The sequence below is a fragment of the Oncorhynchus mykiss genome, chromosome 19 (genome assembly GCF_013265735.2).
Source record: "Oncorhynchus mykiss isolate Arlee chromosome 19, USDA_OmykA_1.1, whole genome shotgun sequence".
In the NCBI taxonomy this organism is placed as follows: Eukaryota; Metazoa; Chordata; class Actinopteri; order Salmoniformes; family Salmonidae; genus Oncorhynchus; species Oncorhynchus mykiss.
In genome coordinates this window covers 47,025,326-47,052,157 of record NC_048583.1, presented here as the reverse complement: position 1 = coordinate 47,052,157, position 26,832 = coordinate 47,025,326, and the positions used below count along the sequence as shown (strand labels likewise).

The 26,832-nt window shown below is 44.1% G+C and overlaps 1 protein-coding gene across 5 annotated transcripts in view; it reads left to right on the top strand.

Annotated features, from left to right (window-relative positions):
• Positions 1-26,832, top strand: part of LOC110498370 (ral GTPase-activating protein subunit alpha-2) — a 190,110-nt gene that overhangs the window by 120,642 nt on the left and 42,636 nt on the right. For all 5 annotated transcript variants that reach the window (XM_036954948.1, XM_036954949.1, XM_036954951.1 and 2 more), the window contains 3 exons: positions 4,285-4,440; positions 17,198-17,356; positions 19,435-19,562. In XM_036954948.1, the coding sequence (XP_036810843.1) occupies positions 4,285-4,440; positions 17,198-17,356; positions 19,435-19,562 (443 nt within the window). The remainder of the gene's footprint in view (positions 1-4,284; positions 4,441-17,197; positions 17,357-19,434; positions 19,563-26,832) is intronic.

Genomic DNA, 26,832 nt, shown 5'->3' with positions numbered 1-26,832 from the left:
ACATACAGTCAATAATACAGTAGAAAAATAAGTCTATATACAATGTGAGCAAGTGAGGTGAGAAGGGAGGTAATGGCAAAAAAAGGCCATGGTGGCGAAGTAAATACAATATAGCAAGTAAAACACTGGAAAGGTTGATTTGCAGTGGAAGTATGTGCAAAGTAGAGATAGAAATAATGGGGTGCAAAGGAGCAAAATAAATAAATACAGTAGGGAAAGAGGTAGTTGTTTGAGCTAAATTATAGATGGGCTATGCACAGGGGAAGTAATCTGTGAGCTGCTCTGACAGCTGGTGCTTAAAGCTAGTGAGGAAGATAAGTGTTTCCAGTTTCAGAGGTTTTGTAGTTCGTTCCAGTCATTGGCAGCAGAGAACTGGAAGGATAGGCGGCCAAAGGAAGAATTCATTTTGGGGGTGACCAGAGAGAAATACCTGCTCGAGCACGTGTTACAGGTGGGTGCTGCTATGGTGACCAGCGAGCTGAGATAAGGCAGGGCTTTATGAGTATGAAGCGGGGGCCAGCCAACGAGAGCGTACAGGTCACAGTGGTGGGTAGTATATGGGGCTTTGGTGACAAAACGGATGGCACTGTGATAGACTGCATCCAATTTATTGAGTAGGGTATTGGAGACTATTTTGTAAATGACATCGCCGAAGTCGAGGATTGGTAGGATGGTCAGTTTTACAAGGGTATGTTTGGCAGCATGAGTGAAGGATGCTTTGTTGCGAAATAGGAAGCCAATTCTAGATTTATCTTTGGATTGGAGATGTTTGATGTGAGTCTGGAAGAAGTGTTTACAGTCTAACCAGACACCTAGGTATTTGTAGTTGTCCACATATTCTAAGTCGGAGCCGTCCAGAGTAGTGATGTTGGACAGGCGGGCAGGTGCATGCAGAGATCGGTTGAAGAGCATTTATTTAGTTTTACTTGTATTTAAGAGCAATTGGAGGCCACGGAAGGACAGTTGTATGGCATTGAAGCTCGCCTGGAGGGTTGTCAACACAGTGTCCAAAGAAGGGCAAGAAGTATACAGAATGGTGTCGTCTGCGTAGAGGTGGATCAGAGACTCACCAGCAGCAAGAGCGACATCATTGATGTATACAAAGAAGAGTCAGTCGAAGAATTTAACCATGTGGCACCCCCATACAGACTGCCAGAGGTCCGGACAACAGACCCTCCGATTTGACACACTGAACTCTATCAGAGAAGTAGTTGGTGAACCAGGCAATGCAATCATTTGAGAAACCAATGCTGTCGAGTCTGCCGATGGGGATGTGGTGATTGACAAAGTCGAAAGCCTTGGCCAGATCAATGAATATGGCTGCACAGTATTGTTTCTTATCGATGGCAGTTATGATATCGTTTAGGACCTTGATCGTGGCTGAGGTGCACCCATGACCAGCTCTGAAACCCGATTGCATACCAGAGATGGGTGGGATATGGAAATGGTCGGTAATCTGTTTGTTGACTTTGCTTTCGAAGGGTAGGATAGATTTAGGTCTGTAGCAGTTTGGGTCAAGAGTGTCCCCCCCTTTGAAGAGGGTGATGGCCGCAGCTGCTTTCCAATCTTTAGGAATCTCAGATAACACTAAAGCGAGGTTGAACAGGCTAGTAATAGGGGTGGCAACAATTTCGGCAGATCATTTTAGAAAGAAAGTGTCCAGATTGTCTAGCCCAGCTGATTTGTAGGGGTCCAGATTTTGCAGCTCTTTCAGAACATCAGCTGACTGGATTTGGGAGAAGGAGAATTGGGTAAGGCTTGGGCAAGTTGCTTTGGGGGGTGCCGTGCTGTTGACCGGGGTAGGGGTAGCCAGGTGGAAAGCATGGCCATCCGTAGAAAATGCTTGTTGAAATTCTCAATTATAGTGGTTTTGTTGGTGGTGACAGTGTTTCCTATCTTCAGTGCAGTGGGCAGCTGGGAGGAGGTGTTCTTATTCTCCATGGACTTTACAGTGTCCCAGAACTTTTTTGAGTTTGTGTTGCAGGAAGCAAATTTCTGCTTGAAAAAGCTAGCCTTGTCTTTTCTAACTGCCTGTGTATATTGGTTTCTAGCTTCCCTGAAAAGTTGCATATCACGGGGGCTGTTCGATGCAAATGCAGAACGCCATAGGATGTTTTTGTGTTGGTGAAGGGCAGTCAGGTCTGGAGAGAACCAAGGGCTATATCTGTTCCTGGTTCAAAATTTATTGAATGGGGCATGCTTATTTAAGGCATTTTTTTTTTTAAATAACAAGGCGTCCTCTACTGACGGGACGAGATCAATATCCTTCCAGGATACCCCGGCCAGGTCGATTAGAAAGGCCTGCTCGCTGAAGTGTTTCAGTGAGCGTTTGACAGTGATGAGTGGAGGTCATTTGACCGCTGACCCATTACGGATGCAGGCAATGAGGCAGTGATCGCTGAGATCTTGGTTGAAAACAGCAGAGGTGTATTTAGAGGGCAAGTTGGTTATGATGATATATATGAGGGTGCCCATGTTTACGGCTTTGGGGTAACCTGGTAGGTTCATTGATAATTTGTGTGAGATTGAGGGTAGCTGGGTTGTTAAGCATGTTCCCGTTTAGGTCGCCTAGCAGCACGAGCTCTAAAGATAGATGGGGGGCAATCAGTTCACATATGGTGTCCAGAGCACAGCTGGGGGCAGAGGTTGGTCTATAGCAGGCTGCAACGGTGAGAGACTTGTTTTTAGAGAGTTGGATTTTTAAAAGTAGAAGTTCAAATTGTTTGAGTACAGACCTGGATAGTAGAACAGAACACTGCAGGCTATCTTTGCAGTAGATTGCAACACCGCCCCCTTTGGCAGTTCTATCTTGTCTGAAAATGTTGTAGTTAGGGATGAAAATTTCAGAATTTTTGGTGGTTTTCCTAAGCCAGGATTCAGACACGGCTAGAACCTCCGGGTTGGCAGAGTGTGCTATAGCAGTGAATAAAACAAACTTAGGGAGGAGGCTTCTAATGTTAACATGCATGAAACCAAGGCTATTACTGTTACAGAAGTCATCAAAAGAGAGCGCCTGGGGAATAGGAGTGGAGCTAGGCACTGCAGGGCCTGGATTCACCTCTACTTCACCAGAGGAGGAGTAGGATAAGGGTACGGCTAAAAGCTTTCAGAATTGGTCGTCTAGAACGTCTGGAACAGAGAGTAAAAGGCGATAAAATAGCTTCAAGGTATAATGTACAGACAAAGGTATGGTAGGATATGAATACAGTGGAGGTAAACCTAGGCATTGAGTGATGATGAGAGAGATATTGTCTCTAGAAACATCATTGAAACCAGGTGATGTCATCGCATGTGTGGGTTGTGGAACTGAAAGGTTGGTTAAGGTTTAATGAGCAGGGCTAGAGGCTCTACAGTGAAATAAGCCAATAAACACTTACCAGAATAGCAATGGACAAGGCATATTGACATTGAGAGGCATGCTTAGTCGAGTGATCAAAAGGGTCCAGTGAGTAGTGAGGTTGGTTGGGGTCACGGCGATTCAGACAGCTAGTCGAGCCATGGGTAGCAAGCTAGCATAGGATGGAGGTCTGTTTTTAGCCACCTTGTGCATTTCCGTCGGTAGATTAGTGGGGTTCCGTGTGGTAGAGGGGATCAATCCAATTGGCAAAATAGATATAGTTATAGTGACCCAAGAAAAATTGATGATGAAACTGATGAAGCCTGCCTTTCATTGCCTATGCATTTGCTATTTGAGATGCTGAAGCAGCAGCTCTTGCGCTGTCTGACAGATTTTCTGCTAAAAGGCTCTGTATCTGTATGCTGTACACGTGCGATAAATAAGATATATAACAAATATACTGTACAGACTGCAATTTATTTTCACCATATTTGCAAATTAACCTGTAGATCTCTCAAACAAAACCACTGCATTTTTTAAATTGTTCCCCTGTAATCAGGGACTGATTTAGACATGGGACACAGGTGTCTGCAATTAATTAGCAGGTAGAACAGAAAACCAGCAGGCTCTAGACTTCGTAGGGTCAGAGTTGAGTACCCCTGCTATAGAACTATAAGTATGACTATTCAAATGCATTTACATCGACTAATATTTCCATCAATGAATAGGCTAAAAGTCATTATTATTATTATTATGCAATGGGATTATTTTCTTTTTCTCCTGGACCGTTGGCCAGCAGCAATTGTATTTATTGGCTTTTCTATTTATTTTTTGGGCCAAAAGCCGGCTATTACCGGCTAGCGGAAACCCTGCCCTGCATCTCGTCTCTCTCTCTGACACATGTACACTGACATCACGCTCTCCTAACCGTGTTGTGTCCTCCTCAGGTGGATCTAGCCACACACTGTGGCTTCATGGGAGGGCTTCAGAGGAACGGCAGCACAGGACACACTGCTCCCTACTACGCTACCTCCACAGTGGAAGTCATCTTGCATGTGTCCACACGCATGCCGTCCAACTCTGACGACTGCCTCACCAAAAAGGTACTTGTTAATATTACTCCTTCCAGATCAGTGGTTCCCAAACTTTATAGTCCCATACCCCTTCAAACATTCAACCTCCAGCTGTGTACCACCTTTAGCACCAGGGTCAGCACACTCTCAAATTTTGTTTTTTGACATCATTGTAAGCCTGCCACACACACTATACGATACATTTATTAAACATAAACATTAGTGAGTTTTTGTCACAACCCGGCTCGTGGGAACTTTATTTGTTCATCAAAAATTGTGAATAACTCACCTCAAATTAATGAGAAGGGTGTGCTTGAAAGGATGCACATAACTCTGCAATGTTTGGTTGTATTGGAAAGAGTCCCAGTCTTAAATAATTTTCCACATAGTCTGTGCCTGTATTTAGTTTTCATGCTAGTGAGGTCCGAGATTCCACTCTCACATAGGTACGTGGTTGCAAAGGGCATCAGTGTCGTAACAGCGTGATTTGCCAAGGCTGGATACTCTGAGTGCAGCCCAATCCAGAAATCTGGCAGTGGCTTCTGATTAAATTAAATTTTCACAGAACCGCTTGTTGCAATTTCGTTGAGGCTCTTTTGTTCAGATATCGGTAAGTGGACTGGAGGCAGGGCATGAAAGGGATAACAAATCCAGTTGTTTGTGTCATACTTTTCGGGAAAGTAACTGCGTAATTGCGCACCCAACTCACTCCGGTGCTTCGCTATATCACATTTGACATTGTCTGTAAGCTTGAGTTCATTTGCACACAAAAATCATACAATGATGGAAAGACCTGTGTGTTGTCCTTGTTAATGCAGACAGAGAAGAGCTCCATCTTCTTAATCATAGCCTCAATTTTGTCCCGCACATTGAATATAGTTGCAGAGAGTCCCTGTAATCCTAGATTCAGATCATTCAGGCAAGAAAAAACATCACCCAGATAGGCCAATCGTGTGAGAAACTCGTCATCATGCAAGCGGTCAGACATGTGAAAATGATGTCAGTAAAGAAAACTTTAAGCTTGTCTCTCAATTAAAAAAAACATGTCAATACATTGCTCCTTGATAACCAGCGCACTATGTTGTAAAAGCATTACATGGTCGCTGCCCATATCATTGCATAATGCAGAAAATACACGAGAGTTCAGGGGCCTTGCTTTAAATTAACTAAGTTACCCATTTTCCCTGTAGTGTCCAAAACATCTTTCAAGCTGATAGGCATTCCCTTGGCAGTAAGAGCCTCTCGTTGAATGCTGTAGTGTACCCAAGTGGCGTCAGGAGCAACTGCTTGCACGCGCGTTACCACTCCACTATGTCTCTCTGTAATGGCTTTTGCGCCATCAGAACAAATAGCAACACATCTTGACCACCAAAGTCCATTTGATGTCACAAAGCTGTCCAGTACTTTAAAAATATCCTCTCATGTTGTCCTGGTTTCCAGTGATTTGCAGAAGAGGATGTCTTCCTTAATTGACGCCTCATAAACATAACCAACATATACCAGGAGCTGTGCCAGGAGCTGTGGATGAGTCTGTTGACTCATCCACCTGTAACTCATAGAATTCACTGGCTTGTATGTAAAGCAGTAATTAATGGTATCTGTTGCTTTTATACATGTCTTACTACTCGAAAGTAGTCTTAATTCTCACTCCAAAAACTCACGTGGCTTAATTTTTAAATTGGCATGTTTTGTTTCTAAATGTCTGCACAAGAGTGAAGGTTTCATCGAGTTGTGAAATACTTATTTTGCACATATAACACACTGTGACTGAGGAAAGGCATTACTCTCAATATAAGTGAACCCCAAATCAATGTAGTTCTCATCATATATTTGCGTGTCTTCGATGGTCCATCGTCCCTGTCTGGTGTTCGGTGCTTTCCCGGGTAAGGGGGCAGTAGCTCTTCGGTTGCATCAGATTCACAACTGTCAGTGTCCATGCTAGCTGGGCTAGCAACAAATGAGGAATTACTGATGCTAACATTAGATGTGCTTGTGGAAGCAGAACAACTTGTGTCGTCGACAGGTGCAGGTGTAGTACTGCTGGTAGTAGCAAAGCTGGTATGTGTCTCTATGGACACCTTACTTTTTTTAACCATTTATCCATTTTCGAGCAAACAGAATGTGCAGCGGCTACATTCGGACCGTTAGTGGAATTCCCGCGAGAGAGTAATGGTTAATGTGATTGGATGTTAATTATTTGACTAGGCTACCTGTATTTGACATTGTGTTGTTATTTCTCTGAACACTAGGTGGTTTAATTTTATTTTTGGCAGTGAAACAAGGCTACTTGTAAAAAACTCACCCAAATGTATAGCCCTGTTGGAAAATATAAATGCACTGTTTGAAAATGTGGGGGGGGGGGATATGAATCACCTTTTTATTTGGCGTACCCCCGACGGCATTGCACGTACCCCTGGGGGTTTCTTGATGGTGGACGTAACAATGGGCCACATAGAAAATTCAATATGTCAGATTTTTTAATATGAATAAAGACTTGCTAAAGTGCTAGAATTCAGCATTTGTGTTATTATAATTATTTGTAAAAAAAAAAATCCTTTATTTCACCAGGTAGGCCAGTTGAGAACAAGTTCTGCGACGAGCAAAGCAGTGCGACAAAAACAACACAGAGTTACACATGGAATAAACAAACATACAGTCAATAACACAATAGAAAAATCTGTATACAGTGTGTGCAAATGTAGTAGGATTAGGGAGGTAAAGCAATAAATAGGCCATAGTGGCGAAATAATTACGGTTTAGCAATTAAACACTGGAGTGATGTGCAGAAGATGAATGTGCAAGTAGACATGTCCCTTTGTGCATCCTCTGTGACTCGAGTAAGATTTTAACCAACTGAACCCCAACATTTCTCACAGTTTTTACCATCTTTGTAAAGCCCTAGTTATTTTGTTGCTTTGATAGTCATTTCTAAAGATTATTATTTTTAAATTTTATTGGTGATTTGTTTTAAGATAAAAACATTTTTTTTAAAAAACAACAACAACCTGTCCCTCATTTATGGTCAACACTTATGTAAACTAAACTTTCATTTTAATATGGTGAAACTATTCATTTTTAAAGGGGCAATCTGCAGATTGCAGTTGATTCATCCATTTTGGAATTCATTCAATGTACCCATTAAATCTTGAAGAATATCTTATAAATGCCTCATGAGCTTAGTTCAACTGTCATACGCCATCTGAACCTAAAATATAAGCTTCTTTTACAAAAGAAAATTGTAAATGTAAAGAAACACTATGTAGCCTCAAAACATGGTTAAAACCATTATTTTGATATCATGCATGCTCTGTCCTTGCATCCATATTGCTGTCTGTTAATTTGAGTGGTTACATTTGTCCAGCCCTATCACACTGCTTTTTTTACTGAAACGGTTGGGGAGAAAGCTTTTAAATGCTGATTGCTGCTTTAAATAAAAAATTCAGAAAAGACATTGAGTCAAATCATAGCGTAGAACCAGCTCACATGCGTTTACACTATTTTGCCGCTTTGTGGTGAAAAAGTGAGTTTGTCGAGCATAACACGTCAACCCTGTTACCCATAGAAATGTTTTAAGAATGTTCATTTTTGGTGAATCTTTCATTCAATTGCCCCTCCCTGTTCCACACAACAAGCTTCCATTCCCCCTCTCTCAAGGGGATTTGGCTGATTTAAGATGTTGTCAACGCTGTTACGGTCAACTGTTACTTTATTAGGCACATAATATATTTTTTAATTCAACCTTTTGAGATGGGAAAAAGTGTTTTTCATTCAGTTGAACATGTGGTCTTTATGTCCGATTTGTAAAAATTAGGTGACATAAGTTTTTTTTCACCAAGTTACACTACTCAAAAGGCACTAATTGGTGGATCGACCCATACAAAAAAAGGCTTCAAACAGTGTACAGAGTGAAATGACTGCAGAACGCTACCCTGTCTACAGTGCCTTGCGAAAGTATTCGGCCCCCTTGAACTTTGCGACCTTTTGCCACATTTCAGGCTTCAAACATAAAGATATAAAACTGTATTTTTTTGTGAAGAATCAACAACAAGTGGGACACAATCATGAAGTGGAACGACATTTATTGGATATTTCAAACTTTTTTAACAAATCAAAAACTGAAAAATTGGGCGTGCAAAATTATTCAGCCCCCTTAAGTTAATACTTTGTAGCGCCACCTTTTGCTGCGATTACAGCTGTAAGTCGCTTGGGGTATGTCTATCAGTTTTGCACATTGAGAGACTGACATTTTTTCCCATTCCTCCTTGCAAAACAGCTCGAGCTCAGTGAGGTTGGATGGAGAGCATTTGTGAACAGCAGTTTTCAGTTCTTTCCACAGATTCTCGATTGGATTCAGGTCTGGACTTTGACTTGGCCATTCTAACACCTGGATATGTTTATTTTTTAACCATTCCATTGTAGATTTTTTGCTTTATGTTTTGGATCATTGTCTTGTTGGAAGACAAATCTCCGTCCCAGTCTCAGGTCTTTTGCAGACTCCATCAGGTTTTCTTACAGAATGGTCCTGTATTTGGCTCCATCCATCTTCCCATCAATTTTAACCATCTTCCCTGTCCCTGCTGAAGAAAAGCAGGTCCAAACCATGATGCTGCCACCACCATGTTTGACAGTGGGGATGGTGTGTTCAGGGTGATGAGCTGTGTTGCTTTTACGCCAAACATAACGTTTTGCATTGTTGCCAAAAAGTTCAATTTTGGTTTCATCTGACCAGAGCACCTTCTTCCACATGTTTGGTGTGTCTCCCAGGTGGCTTGTGGCAAACTTTAACCGACACTTTTTATGGATATCTTTAAGAAATGGCTTTCTTCTTGCCACTCTTCCATAAAGGCCAGATTTGTGCAATATACGACTGATTGTTGTCCTATGGACAGAGTCTCCCACCTCAGCTGTAGATCTCTGCAGTTCATCCAGAGTGATCATGGGCCTCTTGGCTGCATCTCTGATCAGTGTTCTCCTTGTATGAGCTGAAAGTTTAGAGGGACGGCCAGGTCTTGGTAGATTTGCAGTGGTCTGATACTCCTTCCATTTCAATATTATCGCTTGCACAGTGCTCCTTGGGATGTTTAAAGCTTGGGAAATCTTTTTGTATCCAAATCCGGCTTTAAACTTCTTCACAACAGTATCTCGGACCTGCCTGGTGTGTTCCTTGTTCTTCATGATGCTCTCTGCGCTTTTGACGGACCTCTGAGACTATCACAGTGCAGGTGCATTTATACGGAGACTTGATTACACACAGGTGGATTGTATTTATCATCATTAGTCATTTAGGTCAACATTGGATCATTCAGAGATCCTCACTGAACTTCTGGAGAGAGTTTGCTGCACTGAAAGTAAAGGGGCTGAATAATTTTGCACGCCCAATTTTTCAGTTTTTGATTTGTTAAAAAAGTTTGAAATATCCAATAAATGTCGTTCCACTTCATGATTGTGTCCCACTTGTTGTTGATTCTTCACAAAAAAATACAGTTTTATATCTTTATGTTTGAAGCCTGAAATGTGGCAAAAGGTCGCAAAGTTCAAGGGGGCCGAATACTTTCGCAAGGCACTGTATATGTGTGCTGTCTTGGCTCTTCACTCTGTGCTAAGCTGAGATCAGATGGTGTGACTCCTGTGTTCTGGCATTGATTAGTAAACCCTGGGCAGGCCTGAGGAGTAGAGAGAGGAGCAGGCGTGTGAGAAGAGGCATGTGTGGCTACGGTAATGACTGTGATTCCTGGACCTGTTCACCCTTCCTGCCCCCCTCCCTGGGTGCCAGTGACTGGGGCCCAAATTCAGCCATTAGCTGACCCTGGCAGGGCAGGGGCCAGGCGGATGCCGGCAGGACCTTTTTATCCCATTCCGGCCGTGACGACGGGAGCGATCGATGGGCGCTTCAGCTTTTTCCCTGGCTGTAGCACACCAGCAGCAGTTAGCATGGAGAAATGAGCTGCGAAGCCCCTGCCCATGCAGCCTATCTTCTCATGCGGTGTCCCACGAAGATAGGAAATTCATCAGGTCCTCGTCATATACCACCTCCGCACCACCAACACCTCCCTTCCCCCCTCGCCCCAAAAAACAGTCCTGCACCGACCCCATACTGAACCTGTGCTCGGTGGCTGCGGAAATTAGTTAGCATGCGCAAGATTCGATTTTGGCTAGCTGGTGTGAGGCACTGGTGTGTGCCGTTGGCCCTCTTCGATTCATTTGACTGGGAGCCCCTGTAATTGCACTCCTCTCCTCCCAGAACCCCGCGCTAGCCACAGGCGATACAGAAATTGGCAGCTCGGCAGCGGGTGTGGAGGCTTAAAGGGGGTGGGAGGGAGGGGGATGAGATTGGGATGAAAAAGAGGCTTTATCGGCATCCAGGCAGGAAGTTTCTCTGTCATTTTACAAATAAAACGTTCAGCCTCGCCCACCCGCCCGCTCTCAAGTGCGTACTGTGTGTAGTGGGGTGGGGGAGGCTTTCGCTGGCCAGATTGTCTGTCTGAGGGAAAGAAAGAAAGGGAAAAAACGGGCCCCATTTAAACCAGAAAGGAAAATGAGGAAAAATAATGAATTCCTCCAATCCAATTGTGGGCTTGAGGGCAGCAACTGGTTGTGGTAATATGGTTACAGGAGTGACCTGTGAGGTGGGGGTCAGGCCATGTAGGGTCCTAATGTCAGAGCTAGCGGCACCCGGCGGCCTCACGCTCACTACCAGCCTCAGGCAGCATGGCTTAACTGGGCTACTGCTCTGCTGTTTTTATAATGGACTCTACTGCTGAGAGGCCTGCTCTGCTGTTTTCATAATGAACTGTACTGCTGAGAGGCCTGCTCTGCTGTTTTCATAATGGACTGTACTGCTGAGAGGCCTGCTCTACTGTTTTTATAATGGACTGTACTGCTGAGAGGCCTGCTCTGCTGTTTTTATAATGGACTGTACTGCTGAGAGGCCTGCTCTGCTGTTTTTATAATGGACTGTACTGCTGAGAGGCCTGCTCTGCTGTTTTTATAATGGACTGTACTGCTGAGAGGCCTGCTCTGCTGTTTTTATAATGTACTGTACTGCTGAGAGGCCTGCTCTGTTGTTTTTATAAGGGACTGTACTGCTGAGAGGCCTGCTCTGTTGTTTTTATAAGGGACTGTACTGCTGAGAGGCCTGCTCTGCTGTTTTTATAAGGTACTGCTGAGAAGCCTGCTCTGTTGTTTTTATAATGGACTGTACTGCTGAGAGGCCTGCTCTGTTGTTTTTATAAGGGACTGTACTGCTGAGAGGCCTGCTCTGTTGTTTTTATAATGGACTGTACTGCTGAGAGGCATGCTCTGTTGTTTTTATAATGGACTGTACTGCTGAGAGGCCTGCTCTGTTGTTTTTATAATGGACTGTACTGCTGAGAGGCCTGCTCTGCTGTTTTTATAATGTACTGCTGAGAGGCCTGCTCTGTTGTTTTTATAATGGACTGTACTGCTGAGAGGCCTGATCTGCTGTTTTTATAAAGTACTGCTGAGAGGCCTGCTCTATTGTTTTTATAATGGACTTTACTGCTGAGAGGCCTGCTCTGCTGTTTTTATAATGGACTGTACTGCTGTGAGGCCTGCTCTGCTGTTTTTATAATGGACTGTACTGCTGTGAGGCCTGCTCTGCTGTTTTTATAATGGACTGTACTGCTGAGAGGCCTGCTTTGCTGTGTGTTAATGGGATGAGACCCATGGGCCTTGTGGGAGGACACTGAGATGGGGCTGGTTGGTATGGCCTACAAATCACATCTACATTTTCTAACTTATAGGCAATTCACAATATACATTTATATTTTTTTATGTTTTCTCTAAATAAGTCTTGTTGTACAATTTAAAGGTCAAATACACTGCAATTCAAACAGTCAGCATTCATCTAATGAATTCAGGGCTTGTGAAGTTATACCCAGGCTAAATATAAGCCTTCCACAACCATAAGACCCACTTGTAATTTAATTATATTATCAAAATAGTGTAACCTGATTATTTATTTTTTAATAATCACTGATCAAACTTTCATCTATCTATGAAAATGCACTTTTTTGTAAAAAAAATAAAAAATGATCAGAACCACGTATAATGCACATTCACTAATAATGACTAACTTATTGTAGCAGGCATTATAGAAAATTAACAAAGATCTCATAAACAATCTCTCAAGCACAAGGCCACATGCTAATGAATAGCCAGCTAATCTTTTTATTTCAAGTTTAGCCAACTTGGATGTGTTCCCAGCTAACACGGTTGAACAGTTGAATTGTTATGAACACACCCATGTGTCTGTCTCCAACTGTTTTAACAGCATGCTAGCCTGTCCACTTTGTTCAAATGTTGACATCAAGTAGCCTACCTTATTTCTCAGAATGAGAGTGAGTGGCCAATTCCTTATAGAATTGTGTTTTAAATGCATATTGCACACTTATAAATCCGACTAGCTACTATAGCAGTCTTTGGCTAAAATGCTGCTAGCAGTACCTGGTACCGCAATGCCGTGAGAGACAAACTGAGCATTCATTTTCCAGAAGCAATATTCATTGATACTCCTGTTTTAGTAGTGCCTGCTCTGCGTGCAATTTGAAGAGTTGAGACATAAAAAGGGTATGGTTAGAAAGTTGTGGTGTAAATTCTACCTTTAACTAATAATGAGGAGAGGCTAAATCAATTGAGCTTCACTGAGCCGAGGGCCCTCGCAAGACCACTCACGCTCCAGTCCAACACTCTGTGTTGTTGTCTGTTCACACTGCTATGCTTGAGCTTGGCCAGGTCGCAGTTGCAAATAAGAACTTGTCCTCAACTAGCCTACCTGGTTAAATAAAGGTGAAATAAAAAAATAAAACTCCACATTATAATTTGAACTTCACTAAGTCTAATGCCCTCACAAGGAGTCACCTGCACTCTGGTCCCTCGTTCAATGAGCTTCGCCAAGCCGAGTGCACTCGCGCTCTGGTCCCTCACTTTACATTAACCTCACCAGTCCTATGGTGATCAAATCAGTACCACGGATCTGGAGTTTTGGTTGCCCTCAACTGGCTAATTAAAAATCATGTCCAAGGATACCTCACTTAAAACACTCTTATCAACTCAACTCAGGCCTGCTGGTTGTCTCAGCTTTGACCCTCTTAAGGAAGACCTCGCTCTGAGCGTGACCTCACTCTGAGCGTGACCTCACTCTGAGCGTACCCTCAACAGGGGCTTCAAAAGTATCCACCCGCCCCGCCTTCCTTTTGGGTCCTTAGGCGGGTCTCAGTCTGCTCCTGTCAGAAGTGCGGTTTCCTGGGGTTTCAATTTGGAGCCCCCTGTGCACAGTTTAACCAGGTCCTCAGAAACGGTCTGCGGGTGGAGGTACACCTCCTGCCAAGCTCGCCAAGAATGTGGTGGAAATTCTACCGTTAACTAATAATGAGGAGAGGCACAATAAACAGTCAATCAAGGTTTTACTTTTATTAAAAACATATTATAATGAGGAGACTGGTCGCCCCGCCCACGCAGGTGAAATGGAGTGAGCGACTCCTGTACAAAGACTACAGGAGCATTTATATAGTCAACCTACCCCATGCAAGCATCTGCAAAACACGTGACCCTATGTATGTGTGTGTGAGGGGAGACAACTGGGTGAAAAGGTTGCCTCAGTCTGTCGCACCTGAGTGAGAACAATAGGGGCCAGAATGACAGGAAGTCACTCCAGACATACTTCCTCTAACAGTAGCTCAACGGTTCCCCCAAGTTGGGCAAGCAAGTGCCTTTGACTGTCGGCCCAGATGATGTATGGTCGTACTGGTCACACACACACACACACACAAAACATGAGTCTTTCACCCAGAAACAGGCTCCAAGCAGAACAATAGCTCTCACTGGTGTGCAGAATAACACTTTGCTCTGTCTCCAGTGAAGCTAAGAGGAACCAGTTAATTTGTGTCAAGTCTTTGGCTGAGTGCCTAGATATCATGGGGTCATTCTACACACACAGACAGTCAGGACAGGCCTCTATTAATGCGCACACACACTTTTCTATCCTATATGAGTTAGTTTATATGGCAATCTCAAACCCAATGCCTAGGCTTAAAAACAACAGATGTTTTAGTACACAAGCATTAGTAAGGTGAACTTCTCTCTCTATTAAAATAATGTTTGGGTGTCCATATGACTGATTCTGTTGGACCAAACCTCAAATTTACCACTGAACAAAAATATAAACGCAACATGTAAAGTGTTGGTCCCATATTTCATGAGCTGAAGTCAAAAGTCCCAGAAATGTTCCATACAAACAAAAAGTGTATTTTTCACAAATGTTGTGCACAAATTTGTTTACATCCCTGTTAGTGAGCATCTCTCTTTTGCCAAGATAATCCATCCACCTGACAGGTGTGGCATATCAAGAAGCTGATTAAACAGCATGATCATTGTACAGGTGCACCTTGTGCCAGGTACAATAAATGACCACATGAAATTGAGCAGTTTTGTCACACCACAATGCACAGATGTTTTGAGGGAGCGTGCAATTGGCATGCTTACTGCAAGAATGTCCACCAGAGCTGATGCCAGATAATTCAATGTTTGTTTCTCTACCATAAGCTGCCTCCAACATAGTTTTAGAGAATTTGGCAGTGTGTCCAACTGACCTCACAACCTTCAGACCACGTGTAACCACACCAGCCCAGGACCTCCACATCCAGCTGCTTCACCTGCGGTGGGTGCTGAGACGTATTTGTCTGTAATAAAGACCTTTTGTGGGGAAAAACTCATTCTGATTGCCTGGGCCTGGCTCCCAAGTGGGTGGGCCTGGCTCCCCAGTGGGTGGGCCTATGCCCTCCAAGGCCCACCCATGGCTGCACCCCTGCACAGTCATGTGAAATCCATAAATTAGGGCCGAATGAATTTATTTCAATTGACTGATTTCCTTATATGAACTGCAACTCAGTAAAATCTTTGAAATTGTTGCATATTGCGTTTATAATTTTTTTCAGTTTAAATAGTGAGTTGAAATTGCTTGTCAGAGAAGAAGAAGTGATCTCTCATCTTTGTTGTAGACAGTGTCAGGGGGAGAGGCTTGGTATGTGTGTGTAAACCGAGAGGAAGAGTACGAAGCGAGAGGTTTCACTCTCACCCAAGTCTGTCCAAAATAAGCCCAATGCTTTCCCGCCTTTGTCACTTGCCTTCCTGCCTTTGGGGCAACGACTCCCATTGTTGAGGTGGACATATGAGCATCTTGTCATTATATACAGATCTCTAGTGTAAATGAGAAGGTGCACAGAAGGAGCGAAGGAGACGAGGCCAAAAAGTTAACGTGAGAACAAGCGGACATAAAAGCTCAATAATAATAATAATTGGATTCTTGCATTTGTATTATCACGCAAAAACCTAAATTCAAATTAATGGAATGAATTTGATATATCGCCAAACCTTGAGGGCCAATTGGACAAGGGCCTTTAATTGAGGCCACACATAGGAGAGCTTCTAGTGCCACATATAGCTACAGTACTGTGTAGTAGGGACAGGGATGTGATTCTTCCCCTGATTTAATCAGCAATTCCTGCTTTTCTGACATCCTCCTCTATTCATATATCATTGAAATCGACCTTCCCACAAACCAATATCCTCCTTTACCGTGATGGTCCATATTGTCCTGACTCCTAATTACGCCGTGATGCCGCTCTCCGAGGGTGTCTCAGGGACAGTTGGTATATGCAAAAAACACATTTCCAATTCACGCATGCTTATAATACATACTTGTACATGTATGAAATAGGACAAATATTAGCAGCCACCAAACATTTGTATTGTTATTATTAAACATATTCCCTGGTGTTGGAGAGCTTGCTGAAGGAGAACACAAAGATGCATTAGCATTTACCCAGACAGTCCTGCCTCTTGGTTCAACTCATTCTATGTAAAATGTCTAATGTTAATTAACATCCCTAGGATTTTTGTGGGCAACTTCGACATGCATATTCAACATTCTTGGTTAATTTGTCCCTGTCTGTCTGGTCTGACCTGCGCCTGTACAGATGAGATCAACCAGTGAGCACGACGTGCAATCAGCGGGTTGTGGATTTGTTTAACATTAAACCATTAGCATAATTAAGGGGTTATAATAGAATGTGCTAATTGCATTTTTTGGGTAGCGAGGCCATGTTTTCTTAATGGCTCATTAGACCCAAGTACATTAGCACATGTTTTCTTCTTCTCTCAGCGAGTCAGTCAGCGAGGAGGCTCAGTCTTAGCAGTCATGGTGCCACATGATCAGGGACAGGAGTTCTTCCTAATCTCTTCACCTAGGCAGGAAATACTCTTTGGCCCAGTCTATCCTGGTAAGGTCATGTGGTCAGGGATCAACTCTGCCCCATTAATGAAGGGTAAAGACCGTTGGTTCGAACGGCAGGTCTTTTGCCCATCACTCAATGTCCATGTCAACCACAATACTGGGGCAAGAGTGTTCTTTCTCCTTTCTCGCTCCTATGTCTTGGTTCAAAAATAGAGTTAAAATAACAATCTGCCAATTTCCTGTAATTTCTGTCCTAACTGAAGTTGTATTTATGAATAGAACATGGCAATTGGATGCAATTTGGAGTAAAGTTCATTTCCATGATTGGTTTTAAAATGTTTTTTTGTTATTTGAATTTCCAATCAAAGTTGAAATTAGGAGATGTTTTACATTGTCACAACACCCAGAGCTGTGGTAATAGCTAACCTATCTATATATATATATATTTGTTTTTTATAGTAATGACAATATGTTTTTTTAAATGTGATCACCGTTGCTAGCCATGTCTAAAGCGTGTGATTTGTTCCGGTGCAGCTGCGTCACCTGGGAAACGATGAAGTTCACATAGTGTGGTCGGAGCACAGCAGGGACTACCGGCGCGGCATCATCCCCACTGACTTTGGAGACGTGCTGATCATCGTGTACCCCATGAAGAACCACACGTTCTTCATCCAGATCATGAAGAAACCACAGGTACTACAGATCAGCTGGTTGGCTGCTCTGAATACTCAATGCAAAACCAATATGGTAGTTTGTCACAATGAGTTTGCTTCTACACTTGGTTGATTATTTTCCATTAAATCCATGTCTGTAATGGGTGGTGTCATAGACTATTTTACTTACTGTCTTTTTTACATTAAAAAAAATATAATGGGTGCTATTTTCACAATTTCTCTACTAAAATTTATCAAACACATATTCCCGCACTGCTCCAATCTATCTGACTTTCTCAACAAACCCCTCTTAACTCTCTTTCCCAGTGTCCCACCAAACTAGCTTGTTGGTTTAGTGGGTTAACTGTCTGTCTGCCTGTCCAGCTGTGTGACTCTGAGATGGAAAGTAATGCCCTCCTCTTCCACTACAGTGCATCACCATCACTGTGGGTATGTGCTAGCGAACAACCAATATGGATTTATTAAGGCCAATGCCGATACCGTTTTTTTGGGGTCAAGGAGACCGATGGACAATATCATTAAATTTGAACATTTTGATGACAAAACCGGTGTCTTGTTATGGAAAGTGCTGCCGCCTGTATATGGACATTGTTTTGCCGAACAGTAAATTAATGGACACTTTCAATATGTCTACCTGCCTTGTGTCATTTTCAAGTGTGCTTAAGCTATGCAGCAGTAGTAGGTAGTTAAGAAGATGCTGTCCAGCCAGAGGTTCCTCAAGGACAGCTAGCAATGAACGAGTAAGTGGTGCCGGCTTGCAACAGTTTGACACGAGGCAAGTGCGCTTGCGCTCCATAGAAGACATCGGCTGCGCCAATCCTCAACGGCCGATAGACTAGCAATGGCTAATATTGTCCAAAAATATTGTCCCAACCAATTATCGCGCCACAAAAGTCAGAAATAGCGATATAATTAAAGCCTTACCTTTGAAGATCTTCTTCTGTTGGCACTCCAAAATGTCCCAGAAACATCACAAATGGTCCTTTTGTCCTTCCTTCTTTATGTCCCAAAAATGTCAATTTATTTGGCGCATTTGATTCATAAATACACCGGTTTCAACTCCTACAAAGTATCTAATAAGTTACCTGTAAACTTGGTCCAAACATTTCAAACAACTTTTCTTTTCTAAAGACATTTGACATCTAGTGGAAGCCAAATAAACTGCAACCAGGTTCCTCGTAAATAGTACCTCCCATAGAAAACAATTGGAAAACACAATGACCTCAACAACAAAAACATTCCCTTGATGGATTGTGCTCGGGGTTTTGCCTGCCAAATCAGTTCTGTTATACTCAGACATTATTCTAACAGTTTTAGAAACTTCAAAGTGTTTTCTATCCAAATCTACCAATTATATGCATATCCTAGCTTCTGGGCCTGAGTAACAGGCAGTTTACTTTGGGCACGCTTTTCATCCAGACGTCAAAATACTGCCCCCTAGCCCAAAGAGGTTAAAACCACCCAGTCTTCAGCCCAAACCTCCACCATACTCAGAACCCCCCTCTCATTCATATTCTATGGTGTTCTAGAGCTAGATGTCAGTTTGAAGTACGTTCCAATCATTGAAGTGGAGGGACTTTCTGTATAATGAGCTATTCCATGCAGAGTAGACAGCAGGGTTTATGAAGGGGCTCTGACATTCACGTCACATTCCAGGTCAACGATTATTCAACTCAGCAGATTTAAGATCTCCCCAAAAACCCATCAGCAGACGCGTGTGTCACACACACCAACCACACACACACATATGCGTGCTGCTCTCAAACACAGAGAACTGCCATTGTATTTGTTCAATAGAGGTTTTTTCTCTGGTATCGACAGTCATTTCTCTTACTCTACATTGATTTGCATTAGATGTGTGTGATTGTCATGTTAAATAACACAACTCAAACCTTAATCACTCAAACCTAACTCTAACCCTGTGCCCATTTGAGATGTCTCGCGCATTTCAAAGCACACTCATTTCATATGATTTTATGACTTAACCAGCATTTTTTTATAGCATTTTATCTGAATAATATAACATGTTAACTTTCTTCTTCTTTCTTCGTATTTGTTTCTTTCTCCCTCTATCCCTCTCTCTCCTTCCCCTTGTAGGTCCCTTTCTTTGGGCCTTTGTTCAACGGGGCCATCGTCACTGGAACGCTACTGCCCAGCCTGGTGCGCGCCACCTGCATCAACGCCAGCAGAGCTGTCAAGTCCCGCCTGACGCTCTACCAGAGCTTGTATCCTTTCTGTTTACTCTTTACTCTGTTGCCTCTACCTTTCCTACAGTCCTGTCTGATCGCAGAACTTCAGCAGATAGGTAGGCCGAGGAAGGGTATATTTTTATATTCAAAGATAGGTAATTGGTCAGGATCTATCCATCTATCTATCTATTTATCTAGCATTGTGAAGATTGTGAGAAATAAAAGAAATATAAATAAATGTTTATATACAGCTAGCTAGATGTATATAAAAGTTTATTTGTATTTCTGTTATTCCTCACAATCTTCTTCACAATGCTCATATGAAAGAATTTAAATAATAAACGGGTCGATTGTTGTGATAATGGCATTCGCACTGCCAGTGGTTTGCCCAGTCTATTTCACATGTGGATTGTGTTGGCTGATCTGCATGGTTGAGCGCTGACACTGATCTTGATGCACTGGCTGATTTGCATACAGCAATTAGCTGCGCACTGGTTTGAGTTGTGTTACACAGCCCTCAGTAACATGTGCAGATGCATGTGGCTGTCTAGGTCTGTAGTGGTGATCTTATGTGTAACCTGTCTGTCGTCATGTATCATCTACTGACTCTACTGAGTCGTCATGTATCATCTATTGAGTCGTCATGTATCATCTACTGTCCCTGTAACAGCCTGCCTGTTGTTAAGGGCCTGACTCCAGCTGTACATGTCAGTTGACAAGCGTAATCAGTGATGGAGATTAATTTGCACGTGAATGAGGGGAGGGTTGAGAGAGGGGAGGGACGTTGTTTTTTGGAGCGGGCTTCGGGGGGGGGTCTAATCTCCCATAAAGCCTTGCTGCTCTGCCCCTCGCCGGACAGGAACAGGGTATACAGACTAGCCTCACCATCACCACAGTATCTCTCTGCCGGTCACTTTGGAAACACCCAACCTCCAGCTTTTGAGGTTGGATCCAAGTTGTGCTCATTGGTTTGCGGTGTGTAAGAAAAGAGGGCAAGGGGAGTGGGCAGTAATGGCAGAGTTGTTTTTAAGGTGAAAACATGCACTGTTTTGGGGGGCTACAGGTGCGGTTATATGAGCCTCATATCAGCCCCTCTCAGGGTCCCTGGGGGCATCAGTGGGACAGCAGAGTGAAAGATGCCGGTTACCAGACGCCAAGTGAATTACTCCAGGGTGAGATGGTTTGAGCTGCCACAGGCCTGCCTGCTTGCACTGGAAGCCCAGAGGGGAGGGGAGCCAGCACTGGGCTGGGAAAGACCAGGCGTACCTGGCATTCCTTAGCAGGTGGAGAGCAACACGACAGCCGTATCTATGAGATGAGATAAGCGCTGACCTGGGCTGGCTAAGCTGACGCGTTGGCAGTGTGAAGCAGCCAGCCAGGCTGAGGCCCCACATACTGCAGGTCTGGAGGATGAGCTGACAAATGGAGCCTCCCAGCCAATGGACGCTGGTAGTGCCAACTGGTTTCTGTGTGTGTCTGGGCCTCCTGGCTGGAAGACTTGGTGATGAGAAAAGGATTATGTTTAAACAAAAGACTTGTCATGGGGGTGATGAGTCTGTTTTATCAAGGCAAGGAGCGCACACAAACACACACACACAAACTATGTTGTAAAGATATTTGTATTTTTTTAATCATACCAGCAAATTAAGTTCACTCTATTTTCTGAACAATGTTTGAAATTATACAATTTAGAATGCTATTTGAGATGTATTACCTCAACAAAGATCAGTAATACCTGCACTAAATGATTTATCTAGACTTGAGCCACAGGCAAGACCCATTCCTTCCTCTGATTATGTCACAGAAATGGCTGCTGTTGTAAATGTTTTTTGTACAAGTCAGAACAGTGACCTGTCTGTTTGTGTAGCAGAGATTAAATCCCTATCCAGCGTTTCCCCCTCACAATGCCCTGGCGCTCCTCAATCTGCTGTTTGTAGCCAGGCCACTCTTCAAGGTAATTCGTTTAATATTTCTTCAATGAGAAGCCACATGACCCCTGTGCATCCAAATAAAGGCTGGCCTGGCGCTGTGGGGCTCTGCTCTGTGGTGTCCTCTCTCCCGCTCCCTCCTCCACAGAACTGGAGAGGTCTCCAGCAGCCAGGCTCTCTGCTGCACCATCACTACGGCTAATTGGATTTTGTATTGAAAAATGACCACCAGCCACATCACCTGAGAACACACACAGACATCCTCCTTTCCGCTACAGCGGACTGTGCACCATTGCAAATTGAGAAGTGTGTGTGTTTGTCTGTGTGATACAAAACACTGACCAACGGACATACTTGAATGATGTCTGTAAAAGTGGATTTATGTGTGTCATTCTCCTCAAGCTCTGTACAGCATTCTGCTATTCAGTGACAACACAGTAATATTATTTCACAGCCCTCAGCGCTATTGAATGTGAAAGACAGTCCTGCCCCCACAGACATGTTACAGGGCTGTCAGAAATCATACATAATGTAATCTATTATTGATATGGCCTTGTTGGAAGAGGCAGCTGCCTTGGCTGTGTGAGTCCTAATAGTCACCCTGTATGAACCCTGAGCAGCAAGCTGGCTGGCTGGCTGTCTACTCCACTGTCAGTGGAGATGCATTATGTTTGGTGAGGACATTACATGAGGGAGGAAAATAATCCGATGGGAAAGCTCCCACTATCAAAGTAGCACTCCATATATCAATCATACATTAATAAGAGAGAGAATTTGATGAACTTCCCTGACATCTGATGTGTAATTTATTTCCAACCATGTGGAAGTGATGTGGCTATAGTAGAAGTGTCTCTGAGTGGACTTCCTCTGCTGGCACGTAGCCTGTTGGGTTTCTGGCTGGAGGCTTTATCCAACAGTCGGTAAGTGTTATTCTCTCTCAGGAACAGGCACTAGGGTTTGATGTGCCGTCACTCATAGTGTGTGTGTTTAGGTGGCAGGAGCCTTTAATAGGTGAGACGAAGTAGAGCTGACCTTCATTCTGAAACGCAGCCTCCCTGCCGGACAGAATCAATAGCTTTTGCGCGCTGCCCTTACTCCCCTCCCCTAAGACAGACACACACACACACACACACACACACACACACACACACACACTGAGTGATCCATCTCCAGGCAGCGATCAATAGCCATAATCTATGGCCCATGGCCAGTCATGTGAGCCGGTCTTTTCAAATCCAAATCAAATGTTATGTCACCAGCTTCGTAAACAACAGGAGTACACTAACAGTGAAATGCTTACTTACGGGTCCTTCCCAACAATACAGAGAGAAAGAAAATAGAGAAATAATAGAAACGTTTTAACGCATAATAATAAAAGTAATAATAAATACACAGTGAGTAATGATAACTCGGCTACAAACACGGGGTACCAGTACTGAGTCTATGTGCAGGGGTAAGAGGTAATGGAGGTAGATATGTAACTAGGAATAAAGTGACGGGATCATACACAGTGGCAGCAGCATATGGGACAAGTAAAAAAACAATGAAAGGGGCAATGCAGATAGTCCAGGTGTTTGGTTAACTATTCAGCAGTCTTATGGCTTGGGAGTAGAAGCTGTTCAGGGTCCTGTTGGTTCCAGACTTGGTGCAGCAGAGAACAGTCTAACAAATCAAATCAAGCTTTATTTATACAGCACATTTCAGACATGGAATGCAACGCAATGTGCTTTACAGCCAAAAAGGAATAAAAAACATGGAAAATAAAAGCTGAAATATTTACTTCACAGCAAACATAAGATAAAAACAAATGACACAAACTGAACAACAAAAAGCTCCCTAAAGAAAAGCAAAGCCAAATATATGGTTTTCAGCCCCCATCATGTGCTCTGGCAGGCTATTCCAGAGGCTGGGGACATAACTAAAGGCTGCCTCCATGCCTCTTGGTCCTAAGCTTTAGGATTGTTTTGGGAAGGCCAGTGCTAGAGGACATGAGGGACCTACTGGATACATAACTTGAAAACATGTCTGACATGTACTTGGGTGAACAATCGTGGATTGATTTAAAAACCAATAGAAGAATCTTAAAATTAATTCTAAAACTCGCAGGCAGCCAGTGCAGAGACCTTAAAACCGGTGTAATGTGTGTGTGCGCCGTTTAGTCTTGGTTAGCACCCCAATCTATGATTGGATGGCAGGGAGCTCAGCCCCAGGGATGTACTGGGCCATATGCACTACCCTCTGTAGCGCCTTGCTGTCAGGTTGCCAACCATTTGCCATATCAAATGGTGATGCAGCCAGTGAAGATGTGGCGGATGTGTTGTTACCTACCCTCACCACCTGGGGGTAGGCCGTCAGGAAGTCCAGCATGCAGTTGCACAGGAAGGTGTTCAGTCCCAGTGTCCTTAGCTTAGTGACGAACTATGGTGTTGAACGCTGAGCTGTAGTTGATGAACAGCATTCTCACATAGGTGTTCCTCTTGTCCAGGTAGGAAAGGGCCGTGTGGAGTGCAACATAAATTGTATCATCTGTGGATCGAGGTGAGGAAGAGGATATTTAAGATACTGTTTCAGATGTTTTCTGAAGATGGGCAGGGACTTTGCTGTGCTAGATTCAGGGGGAAGCTGATTTCACCATTGGGGTGCCAGGACAGAGAAGAGCTTGGACTGGGCTGATCAGGAGCTGGGAGGGCTTAGAGACCTGAGATGGCAGAACGGAGTGCTTGGTTTGGGGTGTAGGGTTTGAACATAGCCTGAAGGTAGGGAGGGGCAGTCCCTCTTGCTGTTCTGTAGGTAAGAACCAAGGTCTTGTAGTGGATGTAAGCTTCAACTGGAAGCCAGTGGAGTGTGCGGATGAGCAGGGTGACATGAGAGAAGGTTGAAAACCAGGCAGGCTGCTACATTCTGGATAAGTTGCAGGGGTATGATGGCGCAAGTCGGGAGCCCAGCCAACATCGAGTTGCAGTAGTCCAGACGGGAGAGTACCTGGATTAGAACCTCATGCTCAATCTACGGATGTTGTAGAGCATGAACCTGCAGGAGCGGGTCACTGCTTTGATGTTTGCAGTGAACGGCAGGGTGTTGTCCAGGGTTCCAGGGAGAGCAACACTCTACACTGTGGAGTTGTCAACCGTGATGGAGAGGTCTTTGAGTGGGCAGGTCTTCCCCGGGAGGTAGAGCAGTTCCATCTTATTGAGTTTGAGGTGATGGGCCTACATCCAAGTTGAGATATCTGCCAGGCACACAGAGATGCGTGTTGCCACCTGGGTGTCAGAAGGGGAGAAGGAGAAAAGTAGTTGAGTGTCATCCGCGTTGCAATAATAGGAGAGACCACGTGTGAGGATGTGACGGAGCCGAGTGACTTGGTGTATAGCAAGAAGAGTAGAGGGCCTAGAACCGAGCCCTGGGGGACACCAATAGTGAGAGTATGTGGCGCAGACATAGATCCTCTCCAAGTCACCTGGTAAGAGCGGCCTGCCATGTAGGATGCAATCCAATAGTGTGCATAGCCTGCGACGCCCAGCCCTGAGAAGGTGGACAGGATGATCTGATGGTTCACGGTGTCAAAGACAGGGATCGATCTAGTAGGACGAGAACAGAGGAGAGCGAGTCAGCTTTGGCAATGCGGAGAGCCTCCGTTACACAAAGAAGAGCAGTCTCGGTTGAGTGACCCGTCTTGAAGCCTGACTTGTTAGGGTCAAGAAGATTGTTCTGAGAGAGATAACGAGAAAGTTTATCGGAGACACCACGCTCAAGTGATTTGGAAAGAAAAGAAAGAAGGGATACCGGTCTATAGTTTTTGACGTCAGATGAGTCAATTGTTGGTTTCTTGGGGAGGGGAGCAACTCGGGCCATTTTGAACTCAGAGGGGACGCAGCCAGTGGCCAGGGATGAGTTGATGAGGAATTGGAGAAGGTCTCCAGAGATCGTCTGGAGGAGGGGATGGGTTCGAGCAGGCAGGTTGTCTTGTGGCCAGACCTCACTAGTCGCAGGATGTCATCTGGAGAGAGAGGGGAGAAAGAGGTCAAGGCGTAGGCTAGTTTTGTGTGAGTGAGACAAGTGGTCTCTAAATGCTGAGTGACTGAGTAGCGGATGTCGTCAACCTTTTTTTCCAAAGTGGTTGACAAAGTTGTCCACGGAGGGCGTGGGGGATTAAGGAGGGAGGAAAAGTTGGAAAGTAGTTTCCTAGGGTTAGAGGCAGAAGCTTGAAATTCAGAGTGATTCAGAATGTGGCTTTAACAGCGGATACATAGGTAGAGAAGGTAGAGAGGAGGGAGTGAAAGGATGATGATTCCAATTATTGGATAGTCTCGATGATAGTCTTGCGGTTTATGTACTCTCTTACGTAGTTTTGTCAGGGTACCTGCACGTCGCCCTCTCTTATGCTGCCTTTTTGGATTCTGGTCCATTAGGGTCTGGTCCTGGGTGAGCAGTATGTCCTGTGCCTCCGACTCGTTCAAGTAGAAATATTCATCCAAATCGCTGTTCTCATGTCCAGAAGCTTTTTATGGTCAAAGGAAATGATGACAGAAACATTATGCTAGGCCTGCTATCCACCTAACGGAGCCCAGTGGAAGCTAGGACTGCTACCCACCTAACGGAGCCCAGTGGAAGCTAGGCCTGCTATCCACCTAACGGAGCCCAGTGGAAGCTAGGACTGCTACCCACCTAACGGAGCCCAGTGGAAGCTAGAACTGCTGCCCACCTAATGGAGCCCAGTGGAAGCTAGGACTGCTGCCCACCTAATGGAGCCCAGTGGAAGCTAGGACTGCTACCCACCTAATGGAGCCCAGTGGAAGCTAGGACTGCTGCCCACCTAACGGTGCCCAGTGGAAGCTAGAACTACTGCCCACCTAACGGTGCCCAGTGGAAGCTAGGACTGCTGCCCACCTAACAGAGCCCAGTGGAAGCTAGGACTGCTGCCCACCTAACGGAGCACAGTGATACAGGCCCAGCCTCATATAGCATACCGCTCTACCAGCTCTGTAACTCAGCCTTTGCATGCTCATAAAAACATATATGTGAGACTCTTGCAGTTGATATTGGCCTACTGCTTTCTGTAGTTTTTCTACTCCCCGGTGGCCATGCATGTTTAATTAGGGTTTTAGTAGTATTGGGTGTTGTATTCTCACTCTCCTCTGAATAAGGCTTGGTTTCCCTTTGTCATTGTCCCTACATGGATAACAATGTCTTCTTTAGTACAAGAAGATTCTTTACCTAGTCAAGATGAAAGCATGCTTCAGTCTATGAAAGGAGGTTATGAATGGAAGCTGTCATGTTAGTGTAGCTGAACATGTATTATTTAGCATTGCTTGATAGGCCTTTATTTGCCAGCTGTTGTGCCATAACACTCACCAGTCTGCCTGTGAACTGAGTGCTTG